The sequence below is a fragment of the Pongo abelii genome, chromosome 4, assembly GCF_028885655.2.
Source record: "Pongo abelii isolate AG06213 chromosome 4, NHGRI_mPonAbe1-v2.0_pri, whole genome shotgun sequence".
Taxonomy (NCBI): Eukaryota; Metazoa; Chordata; class Mammalia; order Primates; family Hominidae; genus Pongo; species Pongo abelii.
This window is the reverse complement of record NC_071989.2, coordinates 166,172,513-166,192,249: the sequence shown is the minus strand read 5'-3', so window position 1 is coordinate 166,192,249 and position 19,737 is coordinate 166,172,513. Positions and strand designations below refer to the sequence as shown.

At 47.4% G+C, this 19,737-nt stretch overlaps 1 protein-coding gene across 3 annotated transcripts in view; it reads left to right on the top strand.

Moving 5' to 3' along the window:
• The window catches only part of ADAM19 (ADAM metallopeptidase domain 19), a 98,137-nt gene that overhangs the window by 74,107 nt on the left and 4,293 nt on the right, over nt 1-19,737 (top strand). For 2 of the 3 annotated variants that reach the window (XM_054556142.2, XM_002816129.6), the window contains 10 exons: nt 1,713-1,802; nt 4,260-4,455; nt 6,534-6,642; nt 8,107-8,311; nt 9,398-9,475; nt 9,587-9,695; nt 10,863-11,007; nt 12,135-12,219; nt 12,840-13,064; nt 19,400-19,552. In XM_054556142.2, the coding sequence (XP_054412117.1) occupies nt 1,713-1,802; nt 4,260-4,455; nt 6,534-6,642; nt 8,107-8,311; nt 9,398-9,475; nt 9,587-9,695; nt 10,863-11,007; nt 12,135-12,219; nt 12,840-13,064; nt 19,400-19,552 (1,395 nt within the window). Of the gene's footprint in view, nt 1-1,712; nt 1,803-4,259; nt 4,456-6,533; nt 6,643-8,106; nt 8,312-9,397; nt 9,476-9,586; nt 9,696-10,862; nt 11,008-12,134; nt 12,220-12,839; nt 13,065-19,399; nt 19,676-19,737 lie in introns of those variants that run through there. The other variant, XM_024247680.3, reaches the window with a different exon arrangement.

Sequence of the window (19,737 nt, the reverse complement as noted above, 5' to 3'; positions counted from 1 at the left end):
CATGGCAAGTGCTAGGAAGACAAATGACACAGTGCTCTGAACATATATAATGTGAGGGGGAACCTCCTTGCTTGTGTGGGAGGTGACCTGGAGCCCATATCTGAAGGCTGCATTAGGAGTTAGTGAGGCACACAGGAGGGAAGGCACATTTCAGGTGGAAGGGGAGCCTGTGCCTTCGTGGAAAGAAATATGGTACATTAGGAAGGCAGGGATACAGGTCTTCCTGGAGCCAAACATGGTGGGAGAATAATGGGAGGAAAGTGTTCTGTTCCTTCTCTTAGGGGAGACAGGTGGACAGGTGTCTGTGGTCAGGGGATGGGATGTGGCTCTCCCATATGCTAAAGCCCTAGACGGTTAGGGGTATAAGGTTGATAAACATGAGGCAGGCCTCAGGCAGACCTGACTTGAACTCGGCAGGTGTGTCCCTCGGCCAGCTACTGGACTTGCCTGAGCCACAGCGTCCCCGTCTGTGGAATGGGGACAAGGCTGCCTCATAAGCCTGTGGTGGAGAGATGTGTGGAGCCCTGTACACTTTTCATCAATGGCTGATGGATTGGCCTGTTAATACTGTAAGAGTGTGATGAGGACGCTCAGGGTCACTGGAACGCCTCATCATCTTTTAAAAATCTCAGGCTGCGGGAGAGCAAGGAACCCTTGGAGATCTTCTGTTCCAGAAAGGTCCAGGCCAGGAAGGGCTTAGGAAGAGAAGCAGATGGAGAAAAAAATCTAAGGAAACAGGCCCAGGAGTTGACATAAACTGTTCGGAGAGGTTGTTCCAGCAGACCCTTGCACCGGCAGCCCCTTTTCATGAGATAAGAAAGCCTAGGAGGGTTGGGGGCAGGAGGGCACTCATGAAAGGCAGGGTCTGGATGTTCTACTGGGGATTAGAAAAACAAATCATAAAATGTCCATATACTCTGCTAAAAGGTCAATTTTAGAAGAATAAATGGTTACAGGGAGAAATACAAATGTTGTATTAAGTAAAAAACACTAGATACTATGATTTTGTAAAGTAAGTATAAATATATATGTATGTGTGTAGAAAATGCCTGGGAAAATATTCATACTCAAAATGTAGCTGTGTCCTAGCGGGGCATGGTGGCGTGCGCCTGTGGTCCCAGCTACTTGGGAGGCTGTGGCACGAGAATTGCTTGAACCTAGGAGAAGGTTGCAGACTGTCTCAAAAAATGATGTAGCTGTGTCCAAGTCATGTTACTAATGATTGTGCATATATATGGTTCTTGTGATAAGTACACATTAGCTTAGTGATGAAGCTGTCACATGATTTTTGAGGTCAAAAGTTTCTAGGCCAGGTGTGGTGGTTCATGGCTATAATCCCAGCACTTTGGGAGGCCGAGGCAGGCGGATCACTTGAGGTCAGGTTTCAAACCAGCCTGGCCAACATGACGAAACCCAATCTCTACTAAAAATAAAAAAATTAGCCAGGCCTGGTGGGGTGTGCCTGTGGTCCCAGTTACTTCGGAGGCTGAGGCAGGAGAATCGCTTGAACCCAGGAAGCAGAGGTTGCAGTGACCGGAGATATTGCATCACTGCACTCCAGCCTGGGTGACAGAGAGAGACTTCATCTCAAAAAAAAAAAAAAAGGAGTTGCTAGAGAGCTGGGGTTCCAGGGGTGTGTGGGCAAGGGTGGGGAAAATGTTGGGGGTGGTGAAGGCCCTCCCCCACTCACACCCACCCCACTGCCTCCCCAGGAATGTAACAACCCCTGCTGCAATGCCTCTAATTGTACCCTGAGGCCGGGGGCAGAGTGTGCTCATGGCTCCTGCTGCCACCAGTGTAAGGTAAGTGGCCCTTTCCTCCATGCCTTGGGCCCTGGCCTGACAGTGGGACCACAGGACTGCTCTGCTGGGGTGGATGGCTGGGGATTTGCCTCCATCCTGGGAGAGTGATGGCAACAGAGTTTCAGAAATATGGAGCAGGAGAGGTGCCTTGAATAAAATTTACTATTCCTATACTGGGCCTCACTGAATTCAGATCATCCCAGAGGAGGGTGGTGCCTCTTTGGAAATGGTACTTTTTTTTTTCTTTTTTAAAGAAATGTCCAGAGAGAGTGGGCTTGATTTTATTGAGCTCATAAACAATAATAATTATCATAATTTGTATTGACATTAATGGACCTCTTAGTAGATGCCAGGCACTGTGCTGGGAATCTTATGTACGTTATCTCATTCTCTCCTCACAAAAACCCCATAAAATATATGTGATTATCCTCATTTTAAGATGTGGAAACTAGAGCTTATAGGGGATAAGAGGTTTATCTGGAATCAGGCAGTCAGGAAGGGACTGAATCCAGCTTTCCCTGACTCTGGCGCCCACATTCCTAATATTGATGTGAGAGATAAATCGTCTGTTACTGCTAGTGTTACTGTAGAACCACAATCACTTTTCCACAATTCTGCAATTAAGGGAGTTCTAAAAGCTGAAAAAAAATGTAAACACATTTGGTGGCAAAACTTGACCTGGATTGACATGAGACGAATTATAGTCTTTTTAAAAAAAATCACTCCTAAAGTGAATATTTATACTGCATTACAGAAATATTAGTATGTTTGATCAGAAGGTGTTATCCCCAGCCTTGCTGGGGGGTTATGTAATATACATATGTAGTTATATATGCGGACATATGTAATTATCCATATCCATATCCATATACACATGTGTAATTATATATGTACACACATGTACATATGGACCTATGTATTACAATATCTGCTTTCTAAATCTGAAAAGCCTGAACCCCATCTGGCCCCATCATTTTAGGCAGGAACTGTGGGCTTGGGCTTCTGCCCAGCACTTGCTGAGTGCTCGTTAGGGGCCAGATACTTCGTTCTAACTCACGTTTAATCACCCATGAGTGGGTTATTATCCTGAGTTGTGGGTGAGTGAGCACACACAGGTTACACAGCAGGTGCCCAAGGCCCCGCTGCTGGTTAAGGAGCTGGGATGTGTGCCCAGGCAGGCTGGCTCTGGGGCAGGTCCTCTTTGCCTCCACCTGCCTCTGGGTGGCAGAGGTGTGTCCTGCAGCCTCCTCCTGCATACACCACCCCTGCCCACACTTGCGACTGGGCATCCACTCTCAGCAAGCTGTTCAGCTGGCCCAGTCTCGGCCTGAGAGTGGCCAGTGGAGAAGCCTGTCTGCCTTCTCTCCTGGGAGGACCCTGTGGATGGGAGGAGTGGCCCAGGAGCAGGGGAGGGGGTCTGTTCTCAGTCACAGGTTTCCTTGCCTGGCTCTCGGAATTTGCACGGCATCTGGTTTGGCTGTGCATCCCCCAGGGAGGCTGTGCTGGGTCAAGTTCTTCCAGTCTTGGCCCAAGGCCTAAGTATAAGCATGGAGTGGACCCCTTCATTCCACACAAGAATTTCAGTTTGAGCCTCAGAAAGGATTCCCTGGTGTCCGAGACTGACTTCAAACCCTGGCTGTGTGATTTGGGGCAACCTATTAACTCTCTGAGTCTAGGTTCTTTATCTATAAAATGCGAAGAGTATTAGTAACACCGACTACCCAGGGAGGCTGTAAGACTCTTCGCCCTTTGCCCCAGGTGTGCTGTTGATCAACGTACTGATCTGCAAAGTGGGGCAAATAGCAGTATCTATCCCATGGAAGCTGTGAGGATCCCATGAGATACGTGTATGTCACACGCTCAGCCCAGTGCCTGGCTCCATAGTGGGGATATATTATTGCTGAGGTGCTTTGTAAACTCACAGATGTTATGTGAGTGCTAGTTTTGTGTGTGTGTGTGTGTGTGTGTGTGTGTGTATTAGTGGGCCTAGCTCCTCTGCGACTTACTATGAGTCTTTGGATGCATCGTCTAACCTCTTTAAGCCTACAGATTTTATCATCTGCAGAAGGGATAATTATATTACACAGGACTGTCATGAAAACTAAATGAAGTCATATTTGTACTGGACACTTAAGTGGGAGCTGCATAAAAGTAGCTGCTATTATTAAAGCATGTAGGAAACTGTAAATTGTTGTATAGGTATTATTTCTTGCCTCTTTCTTAAGACTTCTATGAAGAGAAAGTGAGTTAGCATTTGTGAAAACAACTTGAAATTCTGTCAGTAATCACATGAGAAGGCTGAAGATGGTTTGGGCTAATGAGGTCATGTAAAAAGTGCTGTGAAATCATGGTAATGGAAAATTCCGTTCTATGAGAGTGATCCTTATGAGCCCTTGGGCAACAGGGTTGAGGGCGGGGAGGAGATTGACTGTGTTTTCCTCTCATCCCTTGGCTCAGCTGTTGGCTCCTGGGACCCTGTGCCGTGAGCAGGCCCGGCAGTGTGACCTCCCGGAGTTCTGTACGGGCAAGTCTCCCCACTGCCCTACCAACTTCTACCAGATGGATGGTACCCCCTGTGAAGGCGGCCAGGCCTACTGCTACAACGGCATGTGCCTCACCTACCAGGAGCAGTGTCAGCAGCTATGGGGACCCGGTAAGCCTCTCCTGGGGAGCACGGCTCTCCCCAGCCCACCACTTCCCAGCCAGCCTCCCCTGGCCCTCAGAGTAGTTTGGAACCTTGGCTTCAAATGGCACCTCTAGATACTACCTCTTTCATCCCCTTGACTCAGGGTAGATGTTCAGGGAGAACCAGAGGACAGTGTTCCTTCCCAGTCCCTTGATGCTTTTATTTCTCAGAGTGGACAACTGAATAAGAGTAATCCAAAAGAAAAATGAGCAGAGGATGGAGACAGAGAAGCAAATGCAAATGGCCCTTAAGCTTTGAAAAGATGTTTAACCTCAGTCATATTAAGGGAAAGCAAAGTATAATTATGATGAGGTGAGATTTTTCATATATCAGATTGCAAAGACTGAAAGTTAAGATAATAATAATACAACAACAATAATAATGATATAGTGTTGTGGAGGGTGTGAAGAAACAGGTAGATGTAACCGCTATGGAAAACAATTTGGAGATATACTTAGAAATGCAGCTATCACTTGCACGTGTTTGTGAGGATATATTTACTATGATGTTTACTGCACCATTGTTAGCCATAGCAACAACAACCTGTATGTCCTTCAGTAGGACCAATTAAAATAATTCTGGTACATTCATATAATGCAGTGCTTTATGGCTAAATAAGGAGGCAGCCTTATATTTACTGAATAAAATCATCTTCCACAAAAAATTAAGTGAAAAATGCAAGGTGTAGAACAGCAAATAAAATATGCTTTCTAGCCAGATTTGGTGGCTTGCACCTGTAATCCTAGCTACTCAGGAGGCTGATATGGTGGCTTGCACCTGTAATCCTAGCTACTCAGGAGGCTGAGGTGGGAGGATGGCTGGAGCCCAGGAGTTTGAGGCTGCAGTGAGCCACTCCACTCTAGGACTCCAGCCCAAGTGACAGAGGGACGTACCATCTCAAAAAAAAAAAAAAAAAAGGCCGGGCACAGTGGCTCATGCCTGTAATCCCAGTACTTTGGGAGGCCAAGGCAGGTGGATCACCTGAGGTCAGGAGTTCAAGACCAGCCTGGCCAACATGGTGAAACCCTGTAACTGCTAAAAATACAAAAATTAGCCAGGCGTGGTGGTGAACACCTGTAATCCCAGCTACTTGAGAGGCTAAGACAGGAGAATCTCTTGAATCCGGGAGGCAGAGGTTGCAGTGAGCTGAGATCGTGCCACTGCATTCCAGCCTGGGCGACAGAGCAAGACTCTGTCTCAAAAAAAAAAAATATGCTTCCATTCTTTATTAGATAGATTATCTCTAGAAGATACACACAGAACTACACCTAGGAGATATAGAAATTAGAGATATAAGTATCTTTAGAAAATATACTGTTAATAAGTGCTATTCCTCCAGGATGTAGAGAAGTAGGAACTGGATGACTACAAGAAAAATTTTCCAAGACATACTTATATCTTTAAAATATTATGCATGTATGACCTATTTTTTAAAATATTGAAACGGAACATGGCTTCTTCATTAGAGAGCAGGCTTAGCATGCAACCCTCCCCACACACAAATATAAATCCTCAATAAGGTAGGAAGAATTTATATAAAACAGGCCAGGTGTGGTGGCTCACGCCTGTAATCCCAGCACTTTGGGAGGCTGAGGCGGGGGGATCATGAGGTCAGGAGTTTAAGACCAGCCTGGCCAAGATGGTGGAACCCCATTTCTACAAAAAAAAAAATAATAAATACAAAAATTAGCTGGTCGTGGTGGTGGGCGCTTGTAATCCCAGCTACTCGGGAGGCTGAGGCAGAGAATTGCTTGAACACAAGAGGCGGAGGATGCAATGAGCCATGATCGTGCCACTGCATTCCAGCTTGGGTGACAGAGCGAGAATCCATCTGAAAAAAAAAAAAAGAATTTATATAAAACATTATTCTCTGAGTAGATCTTGATGAGAATATGGGGATGGAGTAACCTGGAGGGAACAGGAAGAAGAGGCTGAGTATTCCCTCCCAGAAAATATTCTTAACTTCATGACTTTACCAAAGATACCTTTGCCCTTGGGGGCTTCTGACAGACGAGTATACTGATAGATGTTGCTTGCCCACCCAGGAGCCCGACCTGCCCCTGACCTCTGCTTCGAGAAGGTGAATGTGGCAGGAGACACCTTTGGAAACTGTGGAAAGGACATGAATGGTGAACACAGGAAGTGCAACATGAGGTGATGACCAAAGGGCAGGCCCAATGAAATGAGGATGAACAAGCAGTTTCTGCTGTGTCCTCACTGCTGCCCAGCTCAGCAGCGTGACTGGCCCTAGAGCTGCACCTTTATGTCAATCAGTTGAAGTCAGTCATCTATTCTCAGCCCCCTGTTTGACCATGCACTTTTCAGCTCTAAGGAAGTCAGAGGAGGGTGTGGATGGCAGTGCTTCCTAGAAAGCTGATCAGGCTTCCTTTGGGGACCATCTTACAGTAGGGCAGGGAATCAGCCCTTTTGGGTCATTTCTGCCAAATTCTAATCATGCCCTAATTTGAATAGCTCCTCATTCGTTAATTCACTCATTCATTCATTTATTCATCATTCATTCCAACCAACCATCCACTCATCTGTCTACCCATCCATCCATCCATCCATCTACCACCCACTCACCCACTGATCCATCCATCTATCCATCCTCCACCACCCACTCACCCACTGATCCATCCATCCATCTGTCTGTCCATCTATCCATCTACTATCTGTTGAAGATTTACTGTCTATCTACTATCTATTGAAGATTTACCATGTGCAAGATACTGTGCCGAGTGCATGGAACTTTTAATTAACAATATAGTATGTTAATGGCAATGCGGAGAGAGCCATCCAACCCATCTTAGTGTGTCAGAGTGGTTTCCCAAAGGAAGTTATACCTACACTGAGATCTGGAGCAGTTACCTCAGTGAACAGGGTGGAGAGTGGTGCTGGTGCATAGGAGAGTAATCCAGGAAGAGAGATGAATAGAGAAAAACTGATGGTTGAAAGAACTGAGAACAGTTTGATACAGTTAAAGTATGATGTTGGGGTGCAAAGAAGAAGGTCTGCTGAGAAATTAGCCTGGATAGTTTAGCATGGACCAGATCATGAAAAGCCTCAAATGCATGGCTAGGGGAGTTTGGACTTTAGCTTGAGAGCAGTGTGGAAATTAGACTTCTATGGGGCAGACTGGAGGCAGGGAAATCAATCTTCTGCAGACCAGGTAAGGGGGGTGGGGCAGTGTGAATTAAGGTAGATTTATAGGAGGGAAGATTGATAGGGTTTGAAAATGGCTTGAGCCCAGGAGTGAGGGAGAATGGGGAGTTGGAGATGACCCCAGATTTCTAGCTGGAGCTCCTGGGTGGATGGCGGTATAAGGAGCAAAAAGGGAAAGATTGCTCAGCTCAGGTGGCTGTTCTTGGAGTTAAGGACTTTTCGAGGCCAGTTCTCTGGTCTAGATTTGCTCAGGGTCAAGGAGCCTGTTCTCTTCCCTTGGTGTCAGTCCACATGGAATCTCTCCTGGTGGGTTCCAAAGCACATGACTGCCCTAAACCTTTGCCCCACCCCATGCAAGCCTGCTGTCTTGGTCAAGAAAGACTGAAGCTCTCTGGTGCCCCAGCTCTTCCTCTGCCTCTGATTCCGCTTCCTTCCCTCTCTGTCTCTTGTGCCCAGAGATGCGAAGTGTGGGAAGATCCAGTGTCAGAGCTCTGAGGCTCGGCCCCTGGAGTCCAACGCGGTGCCTATCGACACCACTATCATCATGAATGGGAGGCAGATCCAGTGCCGGGGCACCCACGTCTACCGAGGTCCCGAGGAGGAGAGTGACATGCTGGACCCAGGGCTGGTGATGACCGGAACCAAGTGTGGATACAACCATGTGAGTCCCCTTCTCCAGCTCACCTAGGAGCCAGCTGCAGAGCAGAGTGATTAAGAAGTGAGCTCTGAGGGAAGGATGCCTGGGGCTCAGATGCCACCTCCCCAACCTCTGAGCCTCGGTGGCTCCCTTCATGAAGCGTGTATAGTGACAGCAGCCACCCACCCCAGAGAACTGTCAGAAGGATTAAAGAAAATCATCCTGGTAAAGCACTTAGGTGGCCTAGCTAGTGCCACTTTCATCCTCATTGCTAATTATCATGGGAGTTAAAAATGGACTAGGAGTTAGGGAAGCCTGAGCAAAATAATAGCAACTATCCCACAGAGTCGATTCTGATAATCGACTATGGAAACTATGGAATCGACTAATGAAACTATGGAAAACATGAAGCATTTAGCATAGCACCTGGCACAGAATACTGTCACCATCATTATTTTTAAATATAATGTTAAAATTGATACATATTAATGACAAGTAATTAACATAATCAACATACTAGTCCTTTAATGTGATAACACATATTTAATATTGTATTGTTAAATATGATACTTTAACAATATATTTGTTGTTTTCTCCCTAATCACAAAAGTAATAGCAGAATTTAGTTGGCTGTTGTCCTGTCCTTAGCGTTGTGGGCTGTTTTCCATTTTTCACTTTGATAGTAACCTGAAGTGGGCTGCCTTTTTGGGCCCTCATACTTTTTTCCTTTTAAGATGGAGTCTTGCTCTGTCACCCAGGCTGGAGTGCAGTGGTACAGTCTCGGCTCACTGCAACCTCTGTCTCCCGGGCTCAAGCAATTCTCCTGCCTCAGCTTCCCGAGTAGCTGAGACTACAGACACAGGCCACCAGGTCCAGCTAATTTTTGTATTTTTAGTAGAGACGGAGTTTCACCATGTTGGCCAGGCTGGTCTTGAACTCCTGACCTCTGGTGATCCGCCCACCTTAGCTTCCCAAAGTTCTGGGATTACAGGCGTGAGCCACCAGGCCGGGCCATGGGTCCTCATATGTGCCAAGTGCAAAATCTTGCCTCCTAACTCCCAACCAGCATCCCTCCCACTGCACTGATCATTCTGTTTTCTCTCCGTGCAGATTTGCTTCGAGGGGCAGTGCAGGAACACCTCCTTCTTTGAAACTGAAGGCTGTGGGAAGAAGTGCAATGGCCATGGGGTGCGTGCTGGGTTCTGGCTTCTCTGTGTCATGGGGGCATCATTAGGGCAGGCCCTGTGGGTGGCTGATGCTCTCTGGGGTGCTGATACCTCTGCCCTTTCTTCGCTCCAGGTCTGTAACAACAACCAGAACTGCCACTGCCTGCCGGGCTGGGCCCCGCCCTTCTGCAACACACCGGGCCATGGGGGCAGTATCGACAGTGGGCCTATGCCCCCTGAGAGTGAGTGCCAGCCTGCTGGGGCCACTGCCCGCTTCTGTGAGAAGAATGGGCGTCAGGGGCAGGTGGCATGTTGCAGAGCATCCACATTGAGTCAGCTTCATTGTCCTGATTTTGTAGAGAGGAAATCAGGATAAAGAGAGACCGAGAGAGGAGCAACTGCCCATAGTGTGGTGTGGGGACATGGTTCAGTCTCTCTTCTCCCATCCTTTCTACTGAGGAGGGGGAGCCCGCTTAGTAGAGTGAGAGTAAGAGAGACTGCAGGTCATTGAATGTTCCCATTCTTTTTAGGGGACACGGTGACTATTTCTCTTTGGGCACTTAAAAATAATCATGAACCTGGGACACATTATGGTGGTTTAGATTTCCTCTGATGGACACAAGTTGAAATGGAGAACCAGACACTCGGAAAATTTTATAGTATTTTAGTGGATCTCTCAAGGATTCTAGCACTATGGTTTCTAAAGTTTTTTTTTTTTTTAAAAATAGCAAATAACTTTAAAAAAAAAAAGCACCAAAATCTTTCAAGGAAGAACCCCCAATATGTAAAACTGATAAAAAGTAGTGTTTTGTTAGTACAAATATATTCTCTATATTTACATTAACCACTTGAGAGAATATTGGGGTAGTTTTGATGAAACCAAATGTTAAGTTATGGATTATGGGTGAGAGTTCTAGTCTTAAATCCGTCTGAGTCTTTTTGTTTCTTTGTTTTGTTTTGTTTTGTTTTTTTGAGACGGAGTCTTGCTCTGTCACCCAGGCTGGAGTGCAGTGGTGTGATCTCAACTCACTGCAACCTGCGCCCCCCAGGTTCAAGTGATTCTCCTGCCTCAGCCTCCTGAGTAGCTGGGACTACAGGTGTGTGCCACCACACCCAGCTAATTTTTGTGTTTTTAGTGGAGACGAGGTTTCACCATGTTGGCCAGGATGGTCTTGATCTCTTGGCCTTGTGATCCTCTCACTGCAGCCTCCCAAAGTGCTGGGATTACAGGCGTGAGCCACTGTGCCTGGCCCATAATGTGTGTTTTTATTTATAATTTGTAAGTTAAAATAAGTGATACAAATTAAATGCAAATCAAATGCCTGAAGAAGAAGCACGAATACCTATTTTGAAATCTGCTGTAGCCCAGACAGCTTCTAAATCTCCCACTTGGGTTCTGTTTCTGGAAGGTGTGGGTCCTGTGGTAGCTGGAGTGTTGGTGGCTATCTTCGTGCTGGCGGTCCTCATGCTGATGTACTACTGCTGCAGACAGAACAACAAACTAGGCCAACTCAAGCCCTCAGCTCTCCCTTCCAAGCTGAGGCAACAGTTCAGGTATGACAGGGTTCGATGGAGGACTCAGGGTCAATTTATGGGTCACAAAGGTCTCCATAAATGGTACTTAGCAAAAGTGTTGGTGATAGTGGGACTAATTCAGGGAAGACAAATGCAAGGGACACACTGCCCTCTCCCCTGCTGTGACTGTGACAGGCATTACTAGTTGATCTTATTGTAAGTACTCTACTGATTCTGGTCGTCACTCCTGAGTTCTTCTCAGCAGAATATCCCCAACCAAATCAAGTTGAAATATAAAATAAAATTTATTTGCCATCCTTTGTCTAGTTGATTTGTTCCCCATTTTATTTTATTTATTTATTTTTGAGATGGAGTTTCGCTCTTGTTGCCCAGGCTGGAATGCAGTGGTGCAATCTTGGCTCACTGCAACCTCCGCCTCCTGAGTTCAAGTGATTCTCCTGCCTCAGCCTCCTGAGTAGCTGGGGCTACAGGTGCATGCCACCATGCCCAGCTAATTTTTTGTATTTTTAGTAGAGACGGGGTTTCACCATGTTGGCCAGGCTGGTCTCGAACTCCTGACCTCAGGTGATCTGCCCACTTCGGCCTCCCAAAATGCTGGGATTACAGGCATGAGCCACCATGCCCAGCCCCCTCTTTGTCTTTTTAACCCTGTTGCTTTAAAGTTTGTTTCATCTGGTATAAGAATAGCTACTCCTGCTCACTTTTGGTGTCCCATTTGAAAAGTGATTTATTATTTTGGATATGGAAGATGTACAGTCTCTGAGTCACCTATTAAATAACATTTGTTCTGGAGGGGATTTTAAGTCCCAGGTCTTTCTGGATCTATGCCTGATGGGGATTGGTTGATGGCTTGTGATACCCTTGTGTCTCCTCACAGGGGAAGAGTCTTAAAAGGGTGAAGATAAGGTGCTGAGAGAGCTCTGCTTTGTATAAGGCCAACTCTGTTTCCTTGAGAGTTCTCCATTGGCCACATGTTTTTCTACTTAGGAAGATGTGGTTTGAGAAGACCTAATCCCACTCCCTCCAGAGCAGACTTGGGAAAGATTTAGCTGCTTGCTGGCCGTGCTTGGGTCAAAGGGAACTCAGGCACTGTCCCCTGCTGAACATCTTCCCCTTTCTTTTCCTCCCCCATTTCTTGTTTCTAGTTGTCCCTTCAGGGTTTCTCAGAACAGCGGGACTGGTCATGCCAACCCAACTTTCAAGCTGCAGACGCCCCAGGGCAAGCGAAAGGTAAGAGCTTTGCACCACTGAACTTTGCTACTTTTCCTTTATCCCTCAGGGCCATGCTGTATTTTTCTTTTTTTCTTTTTGAGATGGAGTCTCGCCCTGTCGCCCAGGCTGGAGTACAGTGGCGCCATCTCGGCTCACTGCAAGCTCCGCCTCCCGGGTTCATGCTATTCTCCTGCCTCAGCCTCCCGATTAGCTGGGACTACAGGTGCCCGCCACCATGCCTGGCTAATTTTTGTGTTTTTAGTAGAGACGGGGTTTCACCATGTTAGCCAGGATGGTCTCGATCTCCTGACCTCGTGATCCACCCGCCTCGGCCTCCCAAAATGCTGGGATTATAGGCATGAGCCACCATGCCCGGCCGCCATGCTGTATTTTTCTAAGAGCCTCTGTGGGCCCATGGGATTGGTAATAAAAGCCCTTTTATTGGCTGGAGAGACATGTTATTTGGTTCTGACATCCCCTAATGACTTTAAAGGTTGCATCTGACTTCTGAGATCCTCAGGGGTTTAATAGATTGGTGTGTCTGTTCTCCCTTTGGGCTCTGGTTTATCTCAAAGAGACACACAAGGCCAGCCCTGAGTGATTTCTTGTCTCAGGTGTTCCTTGACTTGTGCGTACAGGTGATCAACACTCCGGAAATCCTGCGGAAGCCCTCCCAGCCTCCTCCCCGGCCCCCTCCAGATTATCTGCGCGGTGGGTCCCCACCTGCACCACTGCCAGCACACCTGAGCAGAGCTGCTAGGAACTCCCCAGGGCCCGGGTCTCAAATAGAGAGGACGGAGTCATCCAGGAGGCCTCCTCCAAGCCGGCCAATTCCCCCCGCACCAAATTGCATCGTTTCCCAGGTAAGTGGATAGTCAGCAACCTTGGGCTGGGAACATTGCTTTTAAGGCCACTTTCAATGGGTAATGGCAAAGGTGGGGAAGGTGAAACTTGTGGGGCCATGAGCTGACTGCCTTTTCTGCAATTCAGTCAATACGGGGGTGCACAGCAGGTTAGAGCAATGAATGTGGGGAAATGGACTCTCTAGGCAGCTCCTAAACCACGTGGCATTTTCTCCCGGGTTGGCCTATTTTATGACAAGCCACTACCCACCTTCCACCCCCAAATTAACTTCTGTCAGTTCCCCATGCTCGTCTGCCTGCTAGGTCTTTGTAAATGCTGCTTGTTCTGCCTGATACACTCCTTCTGCCCTTGGCGGGGCCAGCTCCTGCTCATCCTCAGATCTGCTCCTAGATGCCTCTTCTCCCAGGAAGCCTAGTCTGATTCCTCAAGTCTGAGGTTGATGGGACTGTACTTCTCTCATCATAGTACTCTTCCCACCAAATTGTACCTATTGGTACCTTCTACTGATTGGAAAGTCTTAGGGATGTATCCTGATGCCTTGCCCATCCCAAGGGGCAGGTGCCTCTGGGAGGTGAGAGTGGGGTCTAGACTCTCTGCCTCCAGCCCTGGTGCTCTTGGAGGCAGAGCCTGCCCAGCAGCCTGTTCCCACTGCGTGTGTGTGCTCTGATAGCTCTGACCACACCTTCTGCAGGAGATCCCCTAGTGTAGACACAGGTGTTTCCTGGGTGGCGGCCAGATGGGGTGCCTTCTGGAACTGGCCTGTGTGTTTTGGGTGTGACCCCTCAACTGAGACTGCTTTCTTTGGGTGTAATCCAGAGAGCTCCATGAAACCCAAGCTATCTCTGACCCTAAGGACTCTGGGGTTGGTTGCAGGCTTTGGAGGGTCCTTGGGATGTGTGGCAGTGGTACAGTTTGGGAAGGCTGAGGGCATCCATTCTGTTTCTCTGCTGTGAAACCGCTGCTCTCCCCTTCCTTTTGTGTGGGGCAGAGGTAGGATGGAAAAATCCATGCAGAAAGAGAGAGGAAAGATTGACAGGGAGAGAGAAGGAAGGAGGAAAGGAAAAAAGCAAGAGAGGGGAGGAGTGGAGAGAGAGGTGGAGAGCGTACTTGTGTGCTGAGGGTGCCGTAACAGAGTACCGCACACTGGGTGGCTTCAAAACAGACACTTATTTTCTCACAGTTCTAGAGGCTAGGAGTCCAAGGTCAAGGTGCTGGAAGGGTTGATTTCTGAAGCCTCTCTCTGTGGCTTGCAGGTGGCCACTCTCTTGCTGTGTTCTCGCGTGGCCTTTCCTATGCACTGCTGCCTCCCCGGTGTCTGCGTGTCCAACTCTGCTCTTCTTATGAGAACACCAGATTGGATTAGGTGGCCTCATTCTATCCTAATCTCCTCTTTAAAGACCTTATCTCTAAATATGGTCACATTCTGAGGTACTCAGGGTTAGGGCTTCAGCATATGATTTCTTTTTTTAAATGATGAGTGCACAGTTCAGTCCCTAACAGAGAGATGAAAGAAAGGGAGAAAGCAGGCGTGTAGAGACTTGGGGTTACAGGAGAACAGGTGTGCCAGCAGAGGGAGGAGCGAGTGGGTTGGGCGAGCAGTCCACTCACACTGTTGTTGCGAAAAACCCACACTAGAGGCATGTTCAGAGAACACGGGGCCAGCCTCAGCCCTGTCACCCCAAGGTGCTGAGCCGTAGGTCAGGAAGCATCAGGGACAGCGGGGACCCAGCTGTGTGTTAAGTGGTGGAGGCTGTGCGTACCCTGCACCTGCACCCCTGGGACTGCTGGCAGGAGTCCCGGGTGCAGGAAGCTGCCCAGCCAGTGGCGGGCATCCCAAAACACAGCTCCCATGCACAGCTTCTCCTGGGCCCCAGGGCCTAGGTGGGTGTCTCTCTACAAGCAAACAGTGGGAGGCAGCTGCTCTGAGTGGGGGCTACTGTGATGACATTGGGCTGCCACCTGCCTCCTCACAGCCATTCCAAGAAGGGAGTTTCTGCAGCCCTCATTTCTCTTGGAGGTTGCCAGGCCTCATAGGATTGAAGGGACTTGCCCGACATTGCACAGCTGTGAGTGGAGGAGCTAGGACTTGAACCCAGGTCTCACCCAGCTGAGCGAGACAGCCTCCTGCCCTGGGGCCACTCACAGTCTCCAGTCTGCCATCAAAGATTCCCCACCTCCTAGCTGGGGGACATGGACCCCCTGGAGAAGTGATGGATGAAACCTCATCACTTTTTCAGTTCTGCTATTCTAAACCGGCTTATGCACCTGCACTCTGGGCCAGGCGATGACGAGGAAGGCAGATGGCAGCTTTGCCTCCAGGAGCTCACATTCTGCTGGGGCAGTGACTCTGGGATACGTGTCACTGCAACAGCTATATGTGCTGTGAAGGAGAGGCTCAGGGTGCTCAGAAGAGAGTAACAAGGGGATTTGACCTAGTCTGGGAAATCCAGGAAGATTTCCCTGAGGAGGTGACATTTGAGCTGAGACATGAAGGAGGAACAGGGCTTAACCAGGCTGTGAGGGCAAGTGATGAAGGAGCTTTCCTGGTCCCAGGACTCACTAGTAGGGAGGCTCTGTCATGGGAGAGGGCCCTGCGAGTTGAAGGAACTTGAAAGGTTTGTGTGCTTGGGGCCCAGGGAGCTATGAGATGAGGCTGGAAAGCCAGGAGGAGCCCGTCTATGCCCAGGCCACGTAGCCTTGGTCAGAATTTTGGTCTGTATTCCATAGGAAGAGGACAGTGGTGACATGATGCAATTCTCTGCTGACAAGGATTGATCGCTCTTTGGGTTATCTTTGGGCAGGAGAGAGGTGTAGTTCCTGCCAGGGGTCCATAGATACTTCTGAAGCTGTTAATCTACTGTTTAACCTGCATGGGGATTACTTAGTGTATTCACGTTGTGATAATTCATCTAGTTGTATATTTATGATTTGTTCACCTTTTTCTGTGTATATTATATTTGAATTTTTAAAATAGTTTTAAAAAATGAAAGTCACCCTAGAAGCAAATGGGTGTCCTAGTTAGAAGATTTAAAGGTTGTCCTGAAGAAAGATGGTAAAAGCTTGGAGCAGGGAGTAGGCAGGGTTGATGGAGTGAAGCTGATGAGAAATGTGCAGAAGAGAAAATAGATAGGAGTTGAAGATCCATTGCTTGGCAGGGCATGACGCCCCGTGTCAGGCTTGTGCAATCTGATTGAGTGAGGTGCCGTCCCTTGTGGAAGGGATCGTGGGCCAGAGTAGCTGAGGGACTGTTTCTGCTTCAGAAAAAGGAAAACAGTGCTGGGCGAGGGCTCTGGTAGGGCTGAGTTGGATCATCGCAGATGTGGCCTGTGGCTGGTTGCTGCGCTGGGAGGCCCAGCGCTGACATGCTGATGAGGCTCCTGCCCAAACTCCAGCCCCTCAGTGGCTCATTCGCACAGCTCCCTTGGGAGCACAGCCTTTCCCACTTGCAACCTGACATCTGCACCCAGCTGTCACCTGCCCCAGGTCTCTATCCTGGCTTCCAGCAACCACTGCAACTTGGCAGCTATTCTGAGCTGGGGAAGGCAGTGGTAAAGGGGCAGGTTGCATTGTCCTTCTAGATGGAGCTGAAGAACATGGCTTTTTGGCCCTAAGAATTTACTTTAGTTTCTGATGCCATGAAGCTTCTTGGGGAAAATCTCGGCTCTTTGGGTTATTCCTGCCCTCTCTATGTGCTTGCCTTTTGTCCACTTTAATACGTGGTAGTGACCCTCTCGAGAAGGGAAGGAAGTCAAGGAGAGCAGGCACTGGAACTCCCATCTATGCAATTGGCTTCCCCTTAAACCCCAACAGCTTGGGGGCCTGCGGGCGGGACAGTCATTCTTTGCCCCTTAAAAAACAATGGATCAACTAACACATGTTGAGCACCTACTGTATACTAGGCACTATTCTGGAAGCCAAAGATGTATCAGTGAACCAAACAGATACGGACCCCACCCTGCTTCCACTGTAGAGGGGAATGGAGAGACAGAAAGTAAAAATCAACTGGATAAGTAAATAAATTATATATGTTGGAAGGCGGTAAGTGATATGAAAAGAAAAGAAGAGGTATATTAGGATAAAAAGGTCAGGGAATGTCAGGGTGGGGGCTGTTGTAATTTTAAATAAGGTAGTCAGGGCAAAGCCTTGTGGAGATGGTGAGAACATGAAGGTAATAGTAACACAGCAAGGACAGAATCCATGAAATGTGCCACACACATGGACAACCAACATGAACAAAATGTAGCAGCTGCTTTGTTTAAATTTTGTTTTAATCTAAACAGGCAATACACATACATGCTCTTGTTAAAAAAAAAAAAATGGGATGTTCAAGGGCTGGGCGTGGTGGCTCACACATGTAATCCCAGCACTTTGGGAGACCAAGGCAGGCAGATCACCTGAGGTCAGAGTTCGAGACTGGCCTGACCAACATGGCGAAACCCCGTCTCTACTAAAAATATAAAAGTTAGCCGGGCATGATGGTGGGCGCCTGTAATCCCAACTACTTGGGAGGCTGAGGCAAGAGAATTGTTTGAACTCGGGAGGCAGAGGTTGCAGTAAGCCAAGATCGTGCCATTACACTCCAGCCTGGGGGACAGAGCAAGACGCCATTACAAAAAAAAAAAAAAAAAAATGGAATGTTCACCTGGAGCACACCCCTCCCCTCTCGCATCCCATCCCAGTGTAATCTCTTTGATCTGTATCCTTCCTTTTTTCTGTTACAATTTCTACTAAGTGGTGAGCGTGCTGACTTATTTTATGTCAACTATCCTCTACAGCTTGTTTGTTCCACCTAACAACTCTTGAACGTCTCCCCGCGCCAGCCCCTATCAACCTACTTCATTCTTTTTAAGTGCTATATCATCTGTCACTTTATAATTTTAGTTATTTTTCTGCTGATGAAATTTTGCTTATTTATAGTTTCTTTGCTGTTACAAACAGTGCTGCAAGGAACAACCTTGCAATTTCATTTTTGTGCACGTGTGCGAATAGTTCTCTAACATAGGTCAGAAGAAGTAGAATTACTAGATCAGAGAACAGTTATTTGTAATTTTTTAAAATTATACTTTAAGTTCTGGGGCACATGTGCAGAACGTGCAGATTTGTTACATAGGTATACACGTGCCATGGTGGTTTACTGCACCCATCAACCCGTTATCTACATTAGGTATTTCTCCTAATGCTATCCCTCCCCTAGCCCCCCACCACCCAACAGGCCCCGGTGTGTAATGTTCCCCTCCCTGTGTCCATGTGTTCTCATTTCATGTTCATCTCCCACTTATGAGTGAGAACATGCGGTGTTTGGTTTTCTGTTCTTGTGTTATTTTGCTGAGAATGATGGTTTCCAGCATCATCCATGTCCCTGCAAAGGACATGAACTCATCCTTTTTTATGGCTGCATAGTATTCCGTGGTGTATATGTGCCACATTTTCTTGATCCAGTCTGTCATTGATGGGCATTTGGGTTGGTTCCAAGTCTTTGCTGTTGTGAATAGTGCCACAGTAAACATACGTGTGCATGTGTCTTTATAGTAGAATGATATATAATCCTTTAGGTATATATCCAGTAGTGGGATTGCTGGGTCAAATGGTATTTCTAGTTCTAGATCCTCCCTATTTAATAATGGTGCTGGGAAAACTGTCTAGCCATATGCAGAAAGCTGAAACTGGATCCCTTCCTTACACCTTATACAAAAATTAACTCAAGATGGATTAAAGACTTAAACTTTTATGGTTTTAAGACCTAAAACCATAAAAACCCTAGAAGAAAACCTAGGCAATACCATTTAGGACATAGGCATGAGCAAAGACTTCATGACTAAAACACCAAAAGCAATGGCAACAAAAGCCAAAATAGACAAATGGGATCTGATTGAACTAAAGAGCTTCTGCACAGCAAAAGAAACTATCATCAGAGTGAACAGGCAACCTACAGAATGGGAGAAAATTTTTGCAATCTATCCATCTGACAAAGGGCTAATATCCCCAATCTACAAAGAACTTAAACAGATTTACAAGAAAAAAAACAAACAACCCTATTAAAAAATGGGTGAAGGATATGAACAGACACTTCTCAAAAGAAGACATTTATGCAGCCAACAAACATATTTAAAAAAGCTCATCATCACTGGTTATTTGTAATTTTAATAGATACTGCCAGCTTGCTCTCCTGACTTCCTCTTGAGAATATAAACACATTATACATACAGTTTCTTTCTAAATGGGACCATACAGTATATAACTTTTTCCTATCTGATTTTGACCTATAAGATATCAGGGATATTTTCTTTCAAACAGGCCTCTGGCCTTCAAGTGAGGCTTATTGCTTTCTCTCCAGGACTTCTCCAGGCCTCGGCCGCCCCAGAAGGCACTCCCCGCGAACCCAGTGCCAGGCCGCAGGAGCCTCCCCAGGCCAGGGGTTGCATCCCCACTGCGGCCCTCTGGTGCTGGCCCTCAGCAGTCCCGGCCTCTGGCAGCACCTGCCCCAAAGGTGAGTCCACGGGAAGCCCTCAAGGTGAAACCTGGTACCAGAGGGCTCCAGGGGGGCAGGTGTAGAGTTGAGAAAACAGCAATTCAGGCTTCTTGTGATCTGGACTGAACTTCCAGAACAAAAGCCAAGGGCAAAACATTCGTGTTTCTTGGTGCCCGCTTGACTGTGGAGTTTTGGCTTCATGT